Source organism: Tachysurus vachellii, chromosome 24 (assembly GCF_030014155.1).
Source record: "Tachysurus vachellii isolate PV-2020 chromosome 24, HZAU_Pvac_v1, whole genome shotgun sequence".
Lineage (NCBI taxonomy): Eukaryota > Metazoa > Chordata > Actinopteri > Siluriformes > Bagridae > Tachysurus > Tachysurus vachellii.
Genome location: NC_083483.1, coordinates 10,604,346 through 10,622,955, shown reverse-complemented (window position 1 = coordinate 10,622,955; position 18,610 = coordinate 10,604,346). Strand labels below are relative to the sequence as shown.

At 37.3% G+C, this 18,610-nt stretch overlaps 3 protein-coding genes across 5 annotated transcripts in view; 2 read left to right on the top strand and 1 right to left on the bottom strand.

The window, feature by feature from the left end:
- The window catches only part of LOC132839306 (CCN family member 1-like), a 7,546-nt gene extending 1,710 nt beyond the window's left edge, over window positions 1-5,836 (top strand). Inside the window, exons 3-5 of the mRNA XM_060860211.1 lie at window positions 617-979; window positions 3,144-3,325; window positions 3,743-5,836. Coding sequence (XP_060716194.1) covers window positions 617-979; window positions 3,144-3,325; window positions 3,743-4,048 — 851 coding nt within the window. The 3' untranslated portion in view covers window positions 4,049-5,836. The remainder of the gene's footprint in view (window positions 1-616; window positions 980-3,143; window positions 3,326-3,742) is intronic.
- A 143-nt stretch (window positions 5,837-5,979) lies between these two features.
- On the bottom strand, window positions 5,980-10,714 carry ddx39aa (DEAD (Asp-Glu-Ala-Asp) box polypeptide 39Aa). Its single transcript, XM_060860210.1, has 10 exons — window positions 10,631-10,714; window positions 9,669-9,881; window positions 9,456-9,583; window positions 8,527-8,803; window positions 8,322-8,440; window positions 7,425-7,556; window positions 7,104-7,213; window positions 6,875-7,019; window positions 6,508-6,655; window positions 5,980-6,246 (listed from the first exon to the last, which is right to left on the bottom strand). Exons 2-10 carry the CDS (start codon window positions 9,874-9,876, stop codon window positions 6,230-6,232), a joined length of 1,284 nt encoding a protein of 427 aa, XP_060716193.1. The 5' UTR covers window positions 9,877-9,881; window positions 10,631-10,714; the 3' UTR covers window positions 5,980-6,229.
- Window positions 10,715-12,265: 1,551 nt separating this feature from the next.
- Window positions 12,266-18,610, top strand: part of evi5l (ecotropic viral integration site 5 like) — a 33,742-nt gene continuing 27,397 nt past the window's right edge. For all 3 annotated transcript variants that reach the window (XM_060860365.1, XM_060860364.1, XM_060860366.1), the window contains exon 1: window positions 12,266-12,465. The gene's annotated coding sequence lies outside the window, so the exon portion shown is untranslated. The remainder of the gene's footprint in view (window positions 12,466-18,610) is intronic.

Below are 18,610 nucleotides of genomic sequence, written 5' to 3'. Positions count from 1 at the left end.
GGGGAATACTGTTATAGAAATCTAATCAGTGACAAGGTGGTGTGATGCTGCCCAGTACAGAGTACCTGTCTGAAGTTAATTATTTTCCAAATGCAAGCCTGTCCTGAAGTGTTGTATTCCTCTTATACCACAGCATTTTGCAAATTATTACAGCTTTATTGATTAATGAGCGTCATGTGATACTTTTACGTTTAATGTTGTGTTGTCCAGAAAATAGTCATCACTTCTGATTAATAGTCATCACTTCTGACTGTCATCACTTATGTAATAGCTATAAGCTGTCGCTCCCTCACACTTTTCTCATTCTTGAGGTTAAAAGGACTAAAACAACTTGTCATGTTACCAAAAAACTGCAAACTACAAAGAGCTGACACCGGAGAATCCTTCCCAAAAATACTAAGTAAATGACTCCTCCATCAACGATTCTGCATATATTTTATCTATTTATTCAAGTCCTTGAGAATGTAGTTGCAATAGAAATTATATCTTAGTATAATTAATAGAAATATTTACATAATACTCATGGCTGGAATTTCTGTTCACTGTGATGTCACAGGAAATTAATCATCTGCTTCCTCCATAACCAAGTCTTCCCCATTTTAATTTTTCTGTCTAGCCAAACTGGAGGGTCGGAGCTGTGAGTACAACGGAAGAATGTACCAGAACGGCGAGAGCTTCCGTATGGGCTGTAAACACCAGTGTACCTGCATAGATGGAGCTGTGGGTTGTGGTCCTCTATGTACCACCAGCCTGCCCCTATCATCACCCTCCTGCCCCTACCCTCGACTGGTGAGGGTACCTGGCCAATGCTGCTTTAGTGTTGACTGCCACAAAGGGGCAATAGCGCCTCTGATTCCCTCATGGAAAATGAAGCAGCAGGCTAATGGTCCACTGGATAAGAGCTGGAATGTGCTGGGGAACGAGTTGTGGAACAGGAGGACCGGATGGGAAGATGAACATGGATATAAACACTTACCAAGTAAGAAATTGGTCTGATTGGATTATGTCCTGCATGCATAAATATACCATATTTTTTAATTTTGCTCCACACTGGATGAAGCTGCTAATCTACAACATGTACTGTAGCTCTATTTTGTTATGAGTTTTAATTACTTAAATGCTTTCTCCACTCCATATACCGCCAAGTTATTCCTTTTCCACAGCAGGACCACAACTTTCCTTTTCCTTCCATTATATACCTTTACAAAAACATTCACATTATTTGACGCCCAGCCATGGAACCAGATCACTTTCACACATGGACCAGACCACCCCTGAATTCACTCGATGCAAACCTCAGACTGCTGTTCTCAGGTTGACCAGAGCTCCATTTAGTGGACCACACCTAAGCTAAAAACAGCTTTCATGCTTGACCAAATGTCCCAAACAACAGAGACGTGCTTTCGCTTCCTTACAGTAACTGACCTTACAGTCTTACACCATTTATACTCATAAACAGAAGTACTTAAAGAAGTAATCTAATGTTTTGTTCAGTTTGGAGACACTAAACATTTTATGTAGAGACAAAGATAGATAGATAGATAGATAGATAGATAGATAGATAGATAGATAGATAGATAGATAGAACTTTATTGTCAGTGCATAGTACAGGAACACAGCAACGAAATGCAGTTTGGCATCTACCAGAAGTGTAAAGAGAAGCAATTGTGCAAATAGATAAGTGCAGATAAATATGTAAACATATCTACAATGTGTAATATATATGTAAACATATGTACAGTATGTAATATATAGGTATATATGTAAACATATGTACAGTGTGTAATATATATAGGTATATATGTAAACATATGTACAGCATGTAATATATAGGTATATATGTAAACATATGTACAGTATGTAATATATATAGGTATATATGTAAACATATGTACAGCATGTAATATATAGGTATATATGTAAACATATGTACAGTGTGTAATATATATAGGTATATATGTAAACATATGTACAGCATGTAATATATAGGTATATATGTAAACATATGTACAGTATGTAATATATATAGGTATATATGTAAACATATGTACAGCTTGTAATATATAGGTATATATGTAAACATATGTACAGTATGTAATATATATAGGTATATATGTAAACAAATGTACAGTATGTAATATATATATAGGTATATATGTAAACATATGTACAGTGTGTTTTATATATATATATATATATATATATATGTATGTATTTGTAAACATATGTACAGTGAATAAATATAAAGGCTATAAGATACACATAAATGAAATAGTGCAGATGTATGTAAAGCACAATATGTGTGGAGGATGAGGAGAAAAAAAATACAATATGTGATATGTACATTGTGTGTATAATTGTACACTGTGTAGTGTAGAGGTCGGTGTAGTGTAGAGTTCAGTAGTGTGATGGTGGATGGAAAAAAGTTGTCCCTGAACCTGCTGGTTCTGGTGCGCATGTTCCTGTATCTCCTTTTTGATGCAAGGAGGTTAAACAAAGGGTTGCTCTTTTCTAAAAGGTTTAAAGTTGGATCTTTTTAAAAAGCTCCAATCAACCCCAGTGAGCACCAACTGACTACAGCCATCCATGGATGTCCAATACTGGGCTAGTTAGCTAGACATATTATTATAACTACATTTGTTCTGTCCTGGTCCTGATGATTATGTATTTTTTTATTGGTATAGTAATTAGTGAAGAGTAATTAGCTGTGCCCTGTATGTGTTTGGTAATTTACAGGTGATTGGCATTCACCAGAATATCATTTATGTACAAATGCATTGAAAATCAGCATTTATGGAACTTCTGTTCAACATTCAATTATGAAAAATGTGGTCTTTAAACCCAATGTAACTCCAATTCTATTGTAAAATATATTACAAATAACATAAATAAAATAATATTTTATAGGGGAGTTTGTGTAGTTTATGTAGTTATACATAATGTCCATATATCACAAATGCCTGAGCACCACAGTGACCCTGGTTTTCTATGCAAAGGCTCAGTAAAAAAAAAAAATAATAATAAATTTGAGCAGCTTCTACCTTGTCATCCATCTTTTGAACCAGAGCCTAATCCTAGATGCTGCATATTCAGTATATTGTTTTTATTATGTATAACCTTTTTTCCCCTCTTCTTTTTCTCAGACCTATGGGCCAGTGTTCATTCTAGGTGTGTGATCCAGACGACTGATTGGTCTCCATGTTCGAGTAGTTGTGGCATGGGGATATCCTCTCGAGTAACCAATGGCAACGCACAATGCAAACTGGAGAGAGAGACTCGCCTGTGCAACATACGACCCTGCAGCCCGCTGGCTGCTCTTCCCAAGGTATTTTATTACATCCTAACAACCTGAAGCTAATCCCCTACAGAACAGTCACGTGATATTACTGTGTAAATATTTACATATGAAATTACACGTGTGCTTTTTAGACGTCAGACGTAGGGAACCTCGGTGTGTTGTGCATGTATAGTTATTTTTTCACACTTTATGTTTTTCTCTTTCACTTAATTTTCTCACATGATTAACATAATGTTTCAGTTTAAGTGCACAACATTGTGAAATGCACCATCATGTTTTAATGCTCATATTCATGGGTTGTAACTCATACATTTTTTTCACATGTTTACATTTGTCAGTTACGATTTAGGCATTTTAACACGATTCCTTCTTTCTTTTTAATTTTTCCCCATCATACATTTTTCCTCTTCTTTCCGTTTCCCTTCATTTTCTGTCCATTTTCAGAAAGGGAAGAAGTGCACACGCATGCAAAAGTCAAGCAAACCTACTCAGCTGTCCTACGCAGGCTGCCGTAGCGTCAAAGTTTACCAGCTGAATTACTGTGGCTTGTGCACTGATGGGCGGTGCTGCGTGCCACGGCGCACACGTACCGCATCGGTGCCTTTCTGGTGCCCTGGAGGAGGGCGTTTCGACAAAGCGGTCATGTTCATTCACTCCTGCAAGTGTGGACAAGACTGTGCGCACCTGAACGAAGCAGCCATGCCGCCTCAGAAGTGGCTTTATGGAGACACGCACAAGTTCATTGACTAAATTTCTGTGAAGCTGTGAAGACTTGATACGACATAATTTGACCGTATCGTGACGACAGTGCACAGCACACCTGCACTGAAATGAGAATATTTAAGTCTACTTTATACCACACAGAACACTGCTGACCCCAGTGAAGGTATATACACAGATTACCGACCCTTTTTGTTTTGCATTTTTGGTTGAGAGTTCTGCTGGTCAGCAAGTATGAATGGATGCAACATTTTATTGCATATAGACTCACTTTATTAGGGACAGCTGTACACCGACATATTCATGCAACGATCTAATCGGACGTTTGTATCGCAGCAGCACAATGTATACCATCGTGATAGGGGCTTCAGTTAACAACAAACATCAGAACGGAGAAATAACGTGATCACAGTCAGTAGAGTTTATACAGAATGGTACAAAAAACAAACTCAAATATCACTCTACAAAAAGTGTTGAGATGAATCTCAAATCACAAATCTTGTGTTGAATGGGCTACAAGATCAGATCACATCAGGTTCTACTTCTGTCAGACAAGAACAGGAATATAAGGCTATAGTGTTCAGACTCAGACAGATGTTTAGCTGTCCTGTTGTGTGTGAAAATCCCAGATCTGAAATTTATAAAATACTCACAACCAGCAATGATGCCATGATCAAAGTCACTGGGATTAAATTTGTACGTTACAGTGCCGATGGTCTGCATCTGCAACCATTTTACACACTGCGCTGCTGCCCCATGATTGGCCGACAAGATAATTGTATAAATAAGCAGGTGTACTGGTGTTACCTGTATAGTGCTCAATAAGTTTAGCATATTTTTTAGTTCTAAAAATTATTTAAGTATTCTGTAAGAAAAAGTTAAGCTTGTAAAATATTTGCACAAGCGATTACTGTTGATAACTGTTGTAGGATTAAAAAAATAGACTAAAAAAAGACAATATGTTTAATTAAAAAAAAAGGGAAAGTGACAAAAAGGTCATTAAGTAAATAATGAAAATCGCCAGTAGTTGGTGAAGTTATGAAATAATAATCATTGACAGGGTGGTGTGATGCTGCCTGACTAAACGAAAGGGAGTTACTTTTACATCAGAATTATAACTTAAGTTATAGAAGCCTCTCTACTTCTCCCGTCGTGTAGCTATAAACCTGCAACTTAACTAAGAAATCAGAAAACAAAAACTACTAGAAATATTAGCGACTATTCAATACACTGACACTGTAGACTCCCCCATAAAGGATATTTAACCTTCCCAGTGTCCATGATTGAGTTTTTGGTTCTGACTTATTAGCATTAGATTATGTAAAGCAACTGCCAGACACATGGCCGTGGAAGTTGTTAAACAAAATGAATTATTTTCTGACCAAAATTAAACGAAATTTATGAAGGAGGGGAAAAAACCAAAAACAGGGTGGTGGGGGAAGCTACACAGGAATAAAGTGAGTGAACCACACACACACACACACACACACACACACAAATTGATGAAACACAAGAGCACTCACTGCTAACTTCCATGCATCATTAATATATTCAGTTTTAAGATGTCAATTTTGCACTGATAGATCAAGGTTGATATCAGCCAGACTGATAGGACCGAGTACCTAGAATCATCTATTCACTTACTATAAATGTTAAAATTGAAATTATTTACAAGGTACTGCTCATGTTAATAGTTTTCAATTTAGGCAGCTAATGTTTTTGTCTTGTTGCACTATTATAAACTCTGAATAAAACAGTACTAAACATGGAGCTAAGGTTGCTGCACAAGAGAATAAAGATTAATTATTGCCTTTTGAATGTCTGCTTCCCTTGTTGTGGACTCTATGAAAGACCATACAACCATCTACAGCGCCACCTGCTGGTACACCTTTGCTATAAAGTGAATCAGGGTAAACCAGCACAGAAAGAGCAAAATGCACATGAACAAAAAGGCATTCGACTTTAAAAAAAACAAAAACAAAACGGTTTTAATTGTCAAACCAATAAACAATTAACAAGTGAAAATATAAAAGTACCCCCCGAGATTGCAATAAAATAAACACATTAAGATACACGTTATAACAAAATTGATGGGAAGGTGAAAAGGGGGTCTGACAACATATCAAAATAAAATATGGAGGTGTCTTCTTTCTCTTCCATCATCCAAAGATGCCAAATGCACCACAATCAGTACTGGATTACACGAACAATTCATCTGGACTGTTCAACTGCAAGACAGAAAGAGAGCAGAAATTAAATAATAATAATAAAAAAAAAAAAAAAAAAAAAAAAAGCTACAACAGTCCCAACACAGGTAATTACACACATTTCCTATTATTGAATTACTACAAGGACTGAAAGTATGTCCAGCATTCATCACCACGTTTGTAAAAACATCATGATCATGCAAATACGCCATTCCGAATTTTCTCTCGAAACAATCCTTAATCTTTATACACATTTTTTAGAGTTAATGTGTGGCTTCTTACTGTATGAAGAGATGTCGATTTCCTCTGGCAGTTCAGCTACGTTCACTTCAAAGCGGTCCTGGACGTCATTAAGGATCTTAGCGTCTGTCTCGTCAGACACAAAGGTGACGGCCAAACCTTTGGTCCCAAATCGACCGGCACGGGCCACCTGGCAGAAAGAGAAGGAGCCAACGTAGTGCATTATGTTATAATATCTACTAGAAGAGACCATTATATAAAAAGCTTTCCAGTAGGATTTAATAGAATTGGTAACACATTAGGATTCACTCGGAAGCAAGGATTCACTCAGCTCAGGTAAAAATTCTTAGTGTATCACGTGCTTTTATTAGCAAAAATCCATTATTCATAAAGCTTTGCAGATATTCACCCTGTGTAGGTAAGTGTCCGAGTCTTCAGGCATGTCGTAGTTGAAGACTATGTTGACACGCTCAATATCCATCCCCCTGCCAAACAGGTTCGTCGCCACCAGGATCCTCCTCTGGAAATCCTTAAACTGCTGATACCGTGACAATCTGTGGTAAAAGCAGCAATTACCCTTAGCTAAGCTTTAAAACAAACCCAAACATTGGAACGAGTGAAAAACAGAAAAGTCTCACCTCTCCTCCTGAACCATGCCTCTGTGAATGGCGATGGCAGGAAAGTTTTGCTCCACAAGCAGCTGAGAGAGCGCAACGCAACGTGCTACTGACTTCACGAAGATGACGACCTGCACACAAACAGAGTGTGTTTAACACCAAGTCTGTCTTGTTGACTTGCATACAAAAGACAAACATTTCAGATCAGAAAGAGTTTCAGTGTTCAGAAGAATTCTTTAATTGTTTTCAGACTGGCATTTTTTTACTATATAATATGAACAGCCTCTGACGTTACAGTAGAAAAATTATGATCACCATAACCAGGAATAAAGGACTACACACCTGGTTGAACTCAAGGACATCAAGCAGGTCAAAGAGTTTGCGATTCTTTTCGCTGTCCTTCAACTTGCAATAATACTGCTGCAGGCCATGCAGAGTCAGCTTTGTCTCATCGTCCACAAACACCTCCATAGGCTACACACAAAACACACACACGTTAATCATTTTCCTGTACTGCATGCTACAGAAGGAAAACACAAAACACAAAAAACCTTCAAAATAATTTAATCAGTTTATAATTTCAACAGCAGTATGGCCAAAGATATCCAGCTTAGGAAGAAATGTCTGGCAATTCCTTTAGGACTAACTAGAAGCTATAAGAAGTGGATGAACACAAACACCTGTGTGTGTCTGTGGTCCTACACTGAACTTCCTTAAAATCAATCAGCATCTAGCTTTTTTACCCTCAAACCTGATCTGTCAATATTTCTATTAGTGAAAGAGACATTTAAATAACAAAAGTAGAAATGTGCTTTGGGTCAATCATCTTGTATATCCTTATAACAAGGTTTTAAAAACTTAAAATAAACCACAACAGACAGGTCAAGGAGTGAAAGATACGATAAAGCACTGAATCAATGCTGTACACACAATATGACCAAAAATAGCATAGCACAACTGCAAAAATTGCTAACCTTGCTAACAAATCCTTAGGAAAGAAAGATTTTCTTGGAGTGCTTATTGCAATGTGCAGGGTTCTATGTGTAAAATACTGCAAAAATAAATGGTTGATTTACACTGAACAAAGCCAAACAAACTGTTATCCAAAATCATTGAGACATTAACACTGACAAAACCCTAATGATGATTAGGGATTGCCTTCCTAATCGACACATCAGTAAACATTTACACATCAGTAAACACATCAGTAAACACAAAGAGCAGCGCCTGGTCACTCACGTCTTGCATGAATTTGCGACAGACAGGCCGGATCTCTTTGCTGAGCGTAGCACTGAACATCATGCACTGCTTCTCATGAGGAGTGAGCCTGAAGATATCCTGCACGTCCCGTCGCATGTCTGAGATACACACAAAGCTCAATTTTAGAAAGCACTAACAAAAGAACATGTGTTCACTCAATCAAGGTCCCTTACTGTTGACTCACCAAGCTGCTCAAGCATCTTGTCACACTCATCAAGAACGAAGTGTTTGATGTTTTTGAGACTGAGTGTCTTGTTGCGGATGAGGGCGAGAATACGGCCTGGTGTGCCCACCACGATGTGAGGGCAGCTCTTCTTCAGCACATCTTCATCCTTCTTGATTGGCAGGCCTCCGAAAAACACTGAGCACTTCACATTGGACATGTACTTGGAGAACCGCTCGTACTCTTTGCTGATCTGAAATGCGAGCTCACGAGTGTGGCACATGACCAGCACAGAGACCTGATGAAGGAAAAAAAAAAAAGAGGATATATGCATTTACAGTGATTGAAAAAACAAACAAACAACCAAAAAAGACTTGTAGAAATTCTTTAACATTACTCTATAATGATAATTCATCTTCATAACTTGCCTTTTACATGCAAAAAACTACAATAATTTCCCCCAAAATCCTGAAGAGTTTTTTTTTTAATTTGTTTTTATTTTACACCTTGACACACAAATTAACATGGACTAAATAGATTATGTTATAAGATGAGCGACTGAGAATGCTGAGACACTGACATTGCTCATTGTTGGACTTGCTATGGATGCCAAATTCATCATATTACTAACTACACATTTTGGCCTTCACTTCATAACAGTAATCTCAGAAGTCTGTAAAATAATGTCCTGTGTGAGCATTTACATTTAAACTTAAGTTGGTGTCAGTGTGGTTTTGTCTTGGTTCTTTTAGCAAACTGAAACCAAATTTGTGTGCACACGACTGGCAACGTCTGTGCATAAATTACCACTGCGTCTAGTTTTGCATGAGCAGCCAAGCCCTCACAATCTACATATGAAGCTGTAGAATTCTGTCTGCATGCAAGGTACAAAAACATCACATCATCCAGCTGCTTGGTTTTATAATGAACACACACACACACACACTCACCTGTCCATCCACAGGCTCAATCTGCTGTAGCGTGGCAAGCACAAACACTGCCGTCTTCCCCATACCAGACTTGGCCTGACAGAGGATGTCCATACCCAGAATAGCTTGTGGAATGCATTCGTGTTGAACTGTAAGAAATGCAGAACTTATTTAAGAGTGTCAGTCAAAATCAGGATGTCTGAATGAATATCTGTATAAGAAAATCCCCCTGACCTTCAGAAGGATGCTCAAAGCCACAGTCGACGATGGCACGGAGCAGTTCGGGTTTCAGCAAGAAGTCTCGGAACCCGGAGCTGTGAATGGACACATAGGATCCCTTCACCTCCTTCTTGCCTGGTATAACTGCACTCTCTGGGGCTACCTGTGGTTCCTCATCCTCCTCGTAGTCCAGGAGCTCGTTGTCAACATCGTTCTCTGCCATGGTTACTTTGGAACACAGAAATAAATGTTACTCAGTGGCATTTAGTTAAACACACAGCAGTCTACAAGCACCACATGAGATTTTATTATAAAAATCATCTGTCCTCGCCAAACTGACTTTCAACCAAGCTTTGGATTTATTAATACTGGGTTCAGTTTGCCCATTAATCACACACACAAATTTATTATTTACTTATGCATTTGTTATTCAGATTTATTATTATTTAGTTATGGTATAATAGCAATCTGCATTGAGGTTGCATTTTAAACAGTCATTACCAAACACAGCTCTCCTGGGTGAATCCCAAACCACTGACTAATCCCTACACACGTACACTACATAGGATTTGAAATAATGGCGCCATGTGTTCAACATGTAGACCATTTGTTATTCAGTAATGAATGAAAAAAACAAACTCTCCATTCAACGTTTAGCGGGTTAACTCATGACACCTTAAACTACAAGATAGCTAATTAATTAATCCAGTATGAATAAATAACACCTATACGCCTCCCTGAACCCATTTGTATTATTTATTAATCAAACAAACAACAAAAAACAGAAAGCCGACATCCGCACCGTTGCTAAGCACAAAGCTAGCTAGCTAGCTAGCTAACGTGCTAACTCCAAAATGCGGGGGTTTCTTCTTGTCCTACATTAAACACTGAGCGAACTGGATAATTACAAGCATTCACCATCCTTCATCTTTAGACCTCTTAAGATAACGCTACAAATAACTCAAAGACAAATTTACCGTGTGTTGTTTGCAGACAGGAGCAGCTTTCTCTCCGGCAGCTCTAAGTAGGTAGGCCTCAACCCTTATACCATTTCCCGGAAGTTCAAGGCAACAATATCCTCTAATTCTATTGGGCAGATTCAAAGTCACTCATCGCGACCAAACAAAGACTAGCTAAGATTGGTCGATTTAAATGCCAGTAAATAAAGGGGGCGGTCCTAAACGAACATGGTCAAATCCTCCCACATTGGATGGTAAATTCGTTTTGCCGGCAAATTTCTTTACCTACTGCTGTCCACAAGAAGAAATATTATTATTATTATTATTATTATTATTATTATTATTATTATTATTATTATTATTATTATTATTGCCCAAACTGTTTCCACAAGTTTTGAACCTTGCAATTGTATAGGATGTTTTTATATGCTGTATAATTATAATATCCCTTCACTGGAGGGAATATTGTGTGCATATACATTTCTCCCTCTAACGTCCAAGGCTGTCTTCCTTAAGCTCAGGCACTCAGGGAGTTTAAGGGATCTTTGAAGGATCTTCACTGTTCAAAACAGAGACCACTTGGGATTTGGAGGCTTCTAACCCATACTCAGCACATATGTTTCTGTACACTATCCCAGCCACTTTGTTGTTCCCCTTGGAATTTGCTTTTTTCACGCTGACACTATACATACATACATACATACATACATACATACATACATACATACATACATACATATATACACATACATAAATACATACATACATACATTTATACATACATACATACATAATACATACATACATACATAATACATACATACATACATACATATATTAATGTATTAATGTACATAATGATATGTACATAAGAACATTTCTGGTTATGGCTACTATTATAGAGTACATTCACTATTTATTTTTATTCTATTGATTTCTCTTTACAAGTGAAAAGAAAAGGGACCACCACTGACCAGATAGTATTTGGGGTGTTGGACAATTCTCAGCACAGCAGCGACATTATGATAGTGTTTGTGGTACTATATACACTTATTAAAAAAGCTTAGAAAAGTGTGTGTGATGCATACATCTCTACACACACAGTCTCACCTGTTTAAAGCGTTTCATCATCCACATAATATCCTGTCAGTAGTGATGCCAAGGTGGTCATTTTCATCAGTGGCCTCTGAGTGTACATTAATACAGACCACCTAAGCAACAACAACAAAACCAAAATAAGCAGGTGACAAAATTATACGGTAACATATGCCTTTTTTAATTATTTTTTTTATATATATAACTGCTTCAAACAACTGTAAGGAGTAAGGAAATGGAGGATAAACTATCAATTTACGCTAGTGTCATTCCCGCTTTGCTATTGGCTTAGACAAATGTCAATCATAGCGAGTTTCATGTGCGTCGCTGCGCGCATGCATTTTGATTTATTTCAGTTTCTCTCATGACACAAGGCATGCAACTGGGTAAATAATGAAACTTATACAAAACAAAATAAGTTGTAATTATGTCAGTATGCGCTAGAATTTAATTGTATGCTTTAAACGAGAGTTTTTGACCAGTGAGAGGTGGTACGGGGGCGGGATTTGGGCGGCGCGGCTCTCCGTAGGCGTCTCCCTGAAGAGCGCAATACTGGAGGAAAGGCTCGCTGCTTGACAGCTCTCGTTGTCCTCGATTTAACTATAAACCAGGAACATGGATGTTATACGCTGTTTCCTGCCTTAAATCCCATTCTGTTTCAGGCTTTTTTTCGGTTTCCTCTGGTCACTACAATGTCCGTCGTCATCGCAATGGCACGCGTCCGCCGGAGCCGCTCCAATAATGGCACATGAATCCAGGTGGGCATCTCATTCCTACATTACATTTCTAAAGCTGTAAGAAATCACGTGTTTTATAACCGCCTTGCATGGAAAGGATTAAAAATATCCACAGGATTCTTGTGACAGACACAGACAGGTAGTTTAGACAGAGATATGGCCTTTGGACAAAGCGAGATTCCTGCGCATCATCTTGGAGAAGGTCCGTCTGCTCCATCTCCAGCATCTTATGATCCATCTGAATAACGAAGGGAAATGCTTATCGGCACCACAAATAGCTATTTATTCACACGTTTCTATTGACTAGTTCTTACAGGCGATGGATTAATGCCATGTAGTGTATAGAATAAAATCCCTCTCAAGCAAACCCAGGCCGGTCACCATACCGGCCTTATTCCTTACATCAATTATTTCTGCTCTGCCAGATTATTCCATTTGGATTACAAGACAATAGCTTGCATATCTTTTGAACATCTTTTTTATCTCATTTTTTTGAACATTTTTTTCCATCTCTTTTTAGTTTGCACAATAAAGATGAGCATTACGATTCATTTTTCCTGAACCGATTCTGTACACCCGCGAGCCTTGATTCATCGATTCGTTCATTCGTTCCCGACACTGTGTACGTACAGCATCAAGTATTGTCTAAGATACAACATAAACCATACAGGGTAGGTCGTATCCCAATGTTTCATACCAAAACATAATCTGCATCATGGTAGAGATCAGCTTTCCGAATATCCGGATTGAATCGATTCGTTTAAATGAGCGAATCACCGACTTGTGTGAGATTTGATTCGTTTTATTCCCAAAGCTACAATTTAGAAACACCGTGTAACCCATTAAGTGTTTATTCTTTTCACTGTCTGTAGGTTCAGCATTACAACTCACATTAATTAAGCAGGTCTGTTGAAATGTTGCATCTTAGCTATGAAAATAACACAAAATTGTCTTAAACAACAATGATTCTTTTGTCATTGTCGACAGTTACTGTGAGTATGTCAGCTTTAGATGGGTATCAGTTATCTAACTGATGCACAGAGCTTTGAGTTTGTTTTGAATATGGAACCGATGGTATTGTTGCATTCCTGTGGGTTCATATTGAAGCCTTGTCTATAAGACTGCAAATTGTGAGATAATAATAGATGAATTAAGTTCACATTTCCTTGTGAAATACTTTAGCAAGCAATGGTTCTGCTTATGACAAATTGGCTTAACTGACTTAAAAGACCCGTTTAAAAGAATCGATTTAATCATGAATATGCCCTACTAAACCACCGCCTAGATTTAGTGTGGTTAGTGTATGATATGCACACTGAGTTCGCACACATTCTTAATGTTTCTTTTTCAGACCTAAAGGTCAAAATGAATTAAACTATGTTATTAGATAATGGGACACTCTGGGACACTCTGGTTGATGCAAGTCCCAGTGGATGTTATTTCTGGTCAGTGCTGTCTTTTCATGGCTTTATGATCATCATGTAGTTTGTTTTTATCTATGAAGGAGAAACTGATTTCTAATTTGCTAAGCAGCCAAAATAGAAACTATGCCATAATCCCATTGTCCTACAGTCCCATCTTGGCTAACAGTTAAGCAGATTAAGGATGCTATCCTTATAATTAAGAGGGATAGGCAGTCTAATCACTTGTTTTGCTTTTGAGCAGGCTTGTCTTGTTTGAGCAACAGTTCTGAATGAATGCACCAGGATTAGATTACAGTACAGCGAATATATGATAAACAGAATTCAGTCAGTGATTATTGAGAGAGATTTTGAGTTCTGAAAGCAAGTGAGAATGTGTGCAGATGAGGAAATCTGTGTTACACAGCAAGATCACGACACCAGACTCTTACCTGTATAAAGGTTTGCAATGCAAAGCCTCTTGGTGACGGGGTTTTTTTAGACTCTTGTATGGAGGAACTGTGTGTTTCCTTGCTTCAATCACTTCCTTTTCATTAGTTTATGTATTCAAAATGATTAAGCCTCAGATATAAAATCATTATTCAACAAACAGAATAACAAAAAAAGGGAAGTTTTTCACCTTCATTCTAGCTGTACGGAAATATTACTTTGGTATCATACAGACTTATCACCAACAATGCAGAAGTTAGTGTGGTTATCTGTATTGGGTAATTTGTGGTTGTGACTTTGTGAGCTTCACTATCTGTATAAAATGGTTCTGTGTACCTTATACTGCTATTAAAATAATACTCCATCATTTTTAACCTAATTTGTATTCACGGCATCTGTAATGTATATTCAGTTACCTCTGGCACTAATTTGGACATTTCTGTAAGTTAATAAGGGAAAATTAACTTAGAATTGAAGGGCAGCTGTTTATAATATCAGCCATTATAATAAAAGGGCAGCAGTTGGATTATGTCAAAAAATGTGATTATTTAACCTAAATTCAAAACTACAGCTGTTACACTTCCATAATAAAATCCTAAGCATGAGACAGATATGCAACAGATATTAAAGTATCATAGTTTTATTTAACACTGTACTAGTGAAAGTGACTTTGCTGATAAGTTCTTCATTCTGCAAAAATAGTCCTGTCTTAGGATGTATGAATTATACAGATCAAGACATGCTTTATTAATTCATTTTAAAAAGAGCATTTTCCAAAAATATTGATTAACAAAATTCAATTGCCCTTAGACGTCCATTATTAGTGTTTTTAGACTAACTAGTTTTTCTTAGTTTTTTTTTCTTAGGACAGGGATTCATTTAAAAATTAGTGTCAGTGGAAATTGCATCAACACTGGATAGGGATTAAGTTGTAAAAAAAAATGCTGGAGTATTCCTTTAATAACAGTATTTTCTATACTGAACCCTTTTGTTTAATAGCCCAGCATGTTGGTAATAACACATACAGCACAGAAAGACATAGTGTAGGATGAAAAACTCTGTAAAATTAAAATAAACCTTTATTTTAAAAGATGTGAAGATTCCAGGGAGTCCAGAGCTTCAGCATACTTATATATTCCACTTCTACCTTCTACATGTATATGTGTGTATATGTATATTTAAAATTCAGACTACTTAGTAAATCCTTTCTTTAAAATGAGGGTATTAAACTACACTGTCTTCATGACATTGGCTGGTTTGTGTTAATGGGTCAGAATGAACAAGGCCTTGTGTGTGACACTCGAGCTGGTGCTCCTGTCACTGCAACACTGCTGAAGCATTCAGAATTAAAGGAGGATCATTTGCATCCTGTTTCGTCTTTCCTCCTTTCTCATTGTGTCATTTGCTTCTCCCTCTGCTATAGCTGTAATGCTCTCTGTAGCAAAAGTATACTGTATGCTATATCTTTTATACTGTATGCTCTTTCTCTCTCTCTCTTTATCTCTCTCTTTCTTTATCTGTGTGTGTGTATCAGAGAGAGAGAGAGAGAGAGAGAGAGATCTGCATCATGCTTTCCCTTGGTTTGTCGCCTATGGCTTGCTTCTGCACAGTAAGGCATTGAAAGCAATGGATGAACTGACCTTGTAGCCTATCCCATGCTCCACTAAGGCCCGTCACTTTGCTTCTCTGGCTCAGTGCATAGCTCCCATTACTGCACTATTTTTCTTGTCAGCCAATGCGAAGTGCTTACTTATGTTTTCCACTTTCCATCCAAAGTCTGGCCACTGCTATTTTTGGTATTTTACTGAGCTGAGTCACATTGGATTTAACATACCACAGCTGGGCTTCTAGTCCAGATGTCTTGATTTTGTTTTTCATGTTCCTTTTTGGATAGATTGTTGTCAGTGTTGATTCAAGAGTAATTCAAGAGGGTTTTTTTCTGGTTTGTTCCACTGACCAGTACACTGAAACGAGTTTGCAGTTTAACTGCACACATTAACCCAAACTTAAGTACAAAAATATAGCTTTCACTATATTATAAACAACATACAGTATTTATATTGACATCATTAGAAATGTTAAAAAAAGAGCATAGTATGTTAAATAAAATTCATATTATCGCAATAGCTTTAATAAAAACACAATGTTACAGTGGAGGGAAAACACTACTACCAATAATAATAATAATAATAATATGTTTTTGTACTTATACCATATGGATTATAAAATATCTATAAATGTTGTCTGTGTCAGCCATAAGCTGGTACATAAGTAAAGCCATGTTGTAAATTTCATTTGTCTTTCCTGAAGTGTTGTATCATATCTCCAGACATATCTTCTCTACAATCACTCATTTATCCCTCTGTGATTATAAACAGGGAGGACACGGTCATTATTTAAGAAGCAGGGTGGAGAGAGGCTTAGCTGGAGGTCAGGTTCCTAAGGGAGTAACTTCGCTTCGTCATTAAACTGAACAAATGTGAAATTTCATGTCTGTGAGACTCCATGGTGTATCTGGTGTAACCTATTGTGTGGTGCTTTCTAGGTGTGACTTAGTTTGTGTACAATACAGTACAATAGTTAGCATACCTGAAATTATAGCGCATAATACAGGAAGGTTGTGTTTTGATCTCTGTTTGTCCCTAGACTGTGTGTGTGTGTCATATTTCTCTCTCATGGACATAACAAATGTTATCACCTTTGTGAAACCCCATACGCAAGCAAATATAATTAGACAGTATCTAGAAGTATCCGTTTGAACTAAGTTGTCTTTATTGAAAGGTCTTTTAGTCTTTTAGTCTCGTTTGTGTATCAGGAAAATTGTCCTTATGAGCTTAATCAACTTTTGATCTTGTGCTTCCATTAAGTTTAAACTTTGTCCAATGTGTTCAGTTTCTGTCTCTACACATACAGCACGTTCAGACATCTTGACCAGGCGATGTTTTTCAGATCTTCAGCTATCCAACATCGCTGTTCTTGTCTGACAGGAGTGGAACGTGATGTGAACTTGTAGCCCATCAGCTTCAACTTGTGAAGTGTTGTGAAGATTGAGATGCTTTTCAGCTCAGTGTTTTTGTAAAGCGTGGTCATTTGAATTACTGTAGCCTTTTTGTCAGTTTTTACTGGATAGGACATTCTACTCGGATTTCTCATATCTATAACAGAAATGCTGATTGTTGGATATTTGTATAGATTTTTTTATTTTGCAACATTCAGTGTAAACTCTTAAATGATCAGCTTCTGATTCAGCTTCTGAATCAGCTTTATTCACACCAGCCTGTCCGGCACCAACAACCATGCAACGGTCACTGAAAGAGGTCACATTTTGTTCCCCTTGAGTCTGTCGGAAGTTAACATTAACTGAAGCTTTTGACCTGCATCTGTGTGGTTTTATGCACTGCACTGCGCTGCTGTCACATGATTGGCTGATAAATTTGGTTTATTTGGAACAAACAGTTTGTTGGTAAGCAAATAATGATCCCATCCTATTTGAATGACATTGACACTGATGCTACATTCTCTCTTGATGTACACTGAGTAATTGTGATAAAACCTTTAAACTCTGGTTTTGCCAAAACTTCTGTCCCCAATATGGCAACCACAAAAGAGAAAAAAAAAATCATGTGACTGCTAATAATCGTGTGATTATTAATTTACCCTGAAAAGGGCCGGTTCCAGATCATTATATTAATTATATTATATTATTAAGGTGGGCTGGTGCAAATAATAGGTGGGCAATCAGTGGTAGTGGCGACAATACTCCTAATCCAGTTCTCCCCATAGCCAATATTTAAGAACCCCCCTAAATCCACAACACATGTTGTAACATTGATCAAATAAATGTAATAAAATTGAATGGTGGTCAAATTATGAGAATTCTGTATCTGCTGTAAAGCAATCACAAATTTAGTAAAGTAGTCAGTAAGGAGCAAGTCAGTAAAGTCAATAAGGAGCAAGAGCCTGTAAGTGTGTCAATCTGAAAGTAGCATGAAGCTGTGAGGGCTATCTTTGTGTGGGGCTGCAGACGGATCATTGTCCATTGGCTATAGTCTGTCCACCCAATCAGAAGTTAGAAATCATGCTGGTTTATTTATTTATTTTTTTATCTTCTTTTTATTTTCTTCCCTTTGGCTCAAATGAAATAAATAATAAATAAATAAATAAATACAATTTGACTGGGTGGGCAAGACCCAAATTTGCCTATTGCTGTTGCTGGCCCAGACCTTGAATGTTTTTTTTTTTTAGCTAGAACAAGAATAAATACTCGGATCAGGATAAAGTGGTTACTGAAGATAAATAAGGGAATGAATATATAA

Coding starts and splice junctions, on each gene's coding strand:
- ddx39aa (XM_060860210.1), bottom strand. CDS start 9,876: ATGGCAGAGAACGATGTTGACAACGAGCTCCTGGACTACGAGGAGGAT. Junction 8,441..8,526: donor CAAGATGCTTGAGCAGCTTG/GTGAGTCAACAG, acceptor TGTGTATCTCAG/ACATGCGACGGGACGTGCAG. Junction 7,214..7,424: donor ATGTCCTTGAGTTCAACCAG/GTGTGTAGTCCT, acceptor GTTTGTGTGCAG/GTCGTCATCTTCGTGAAGTC.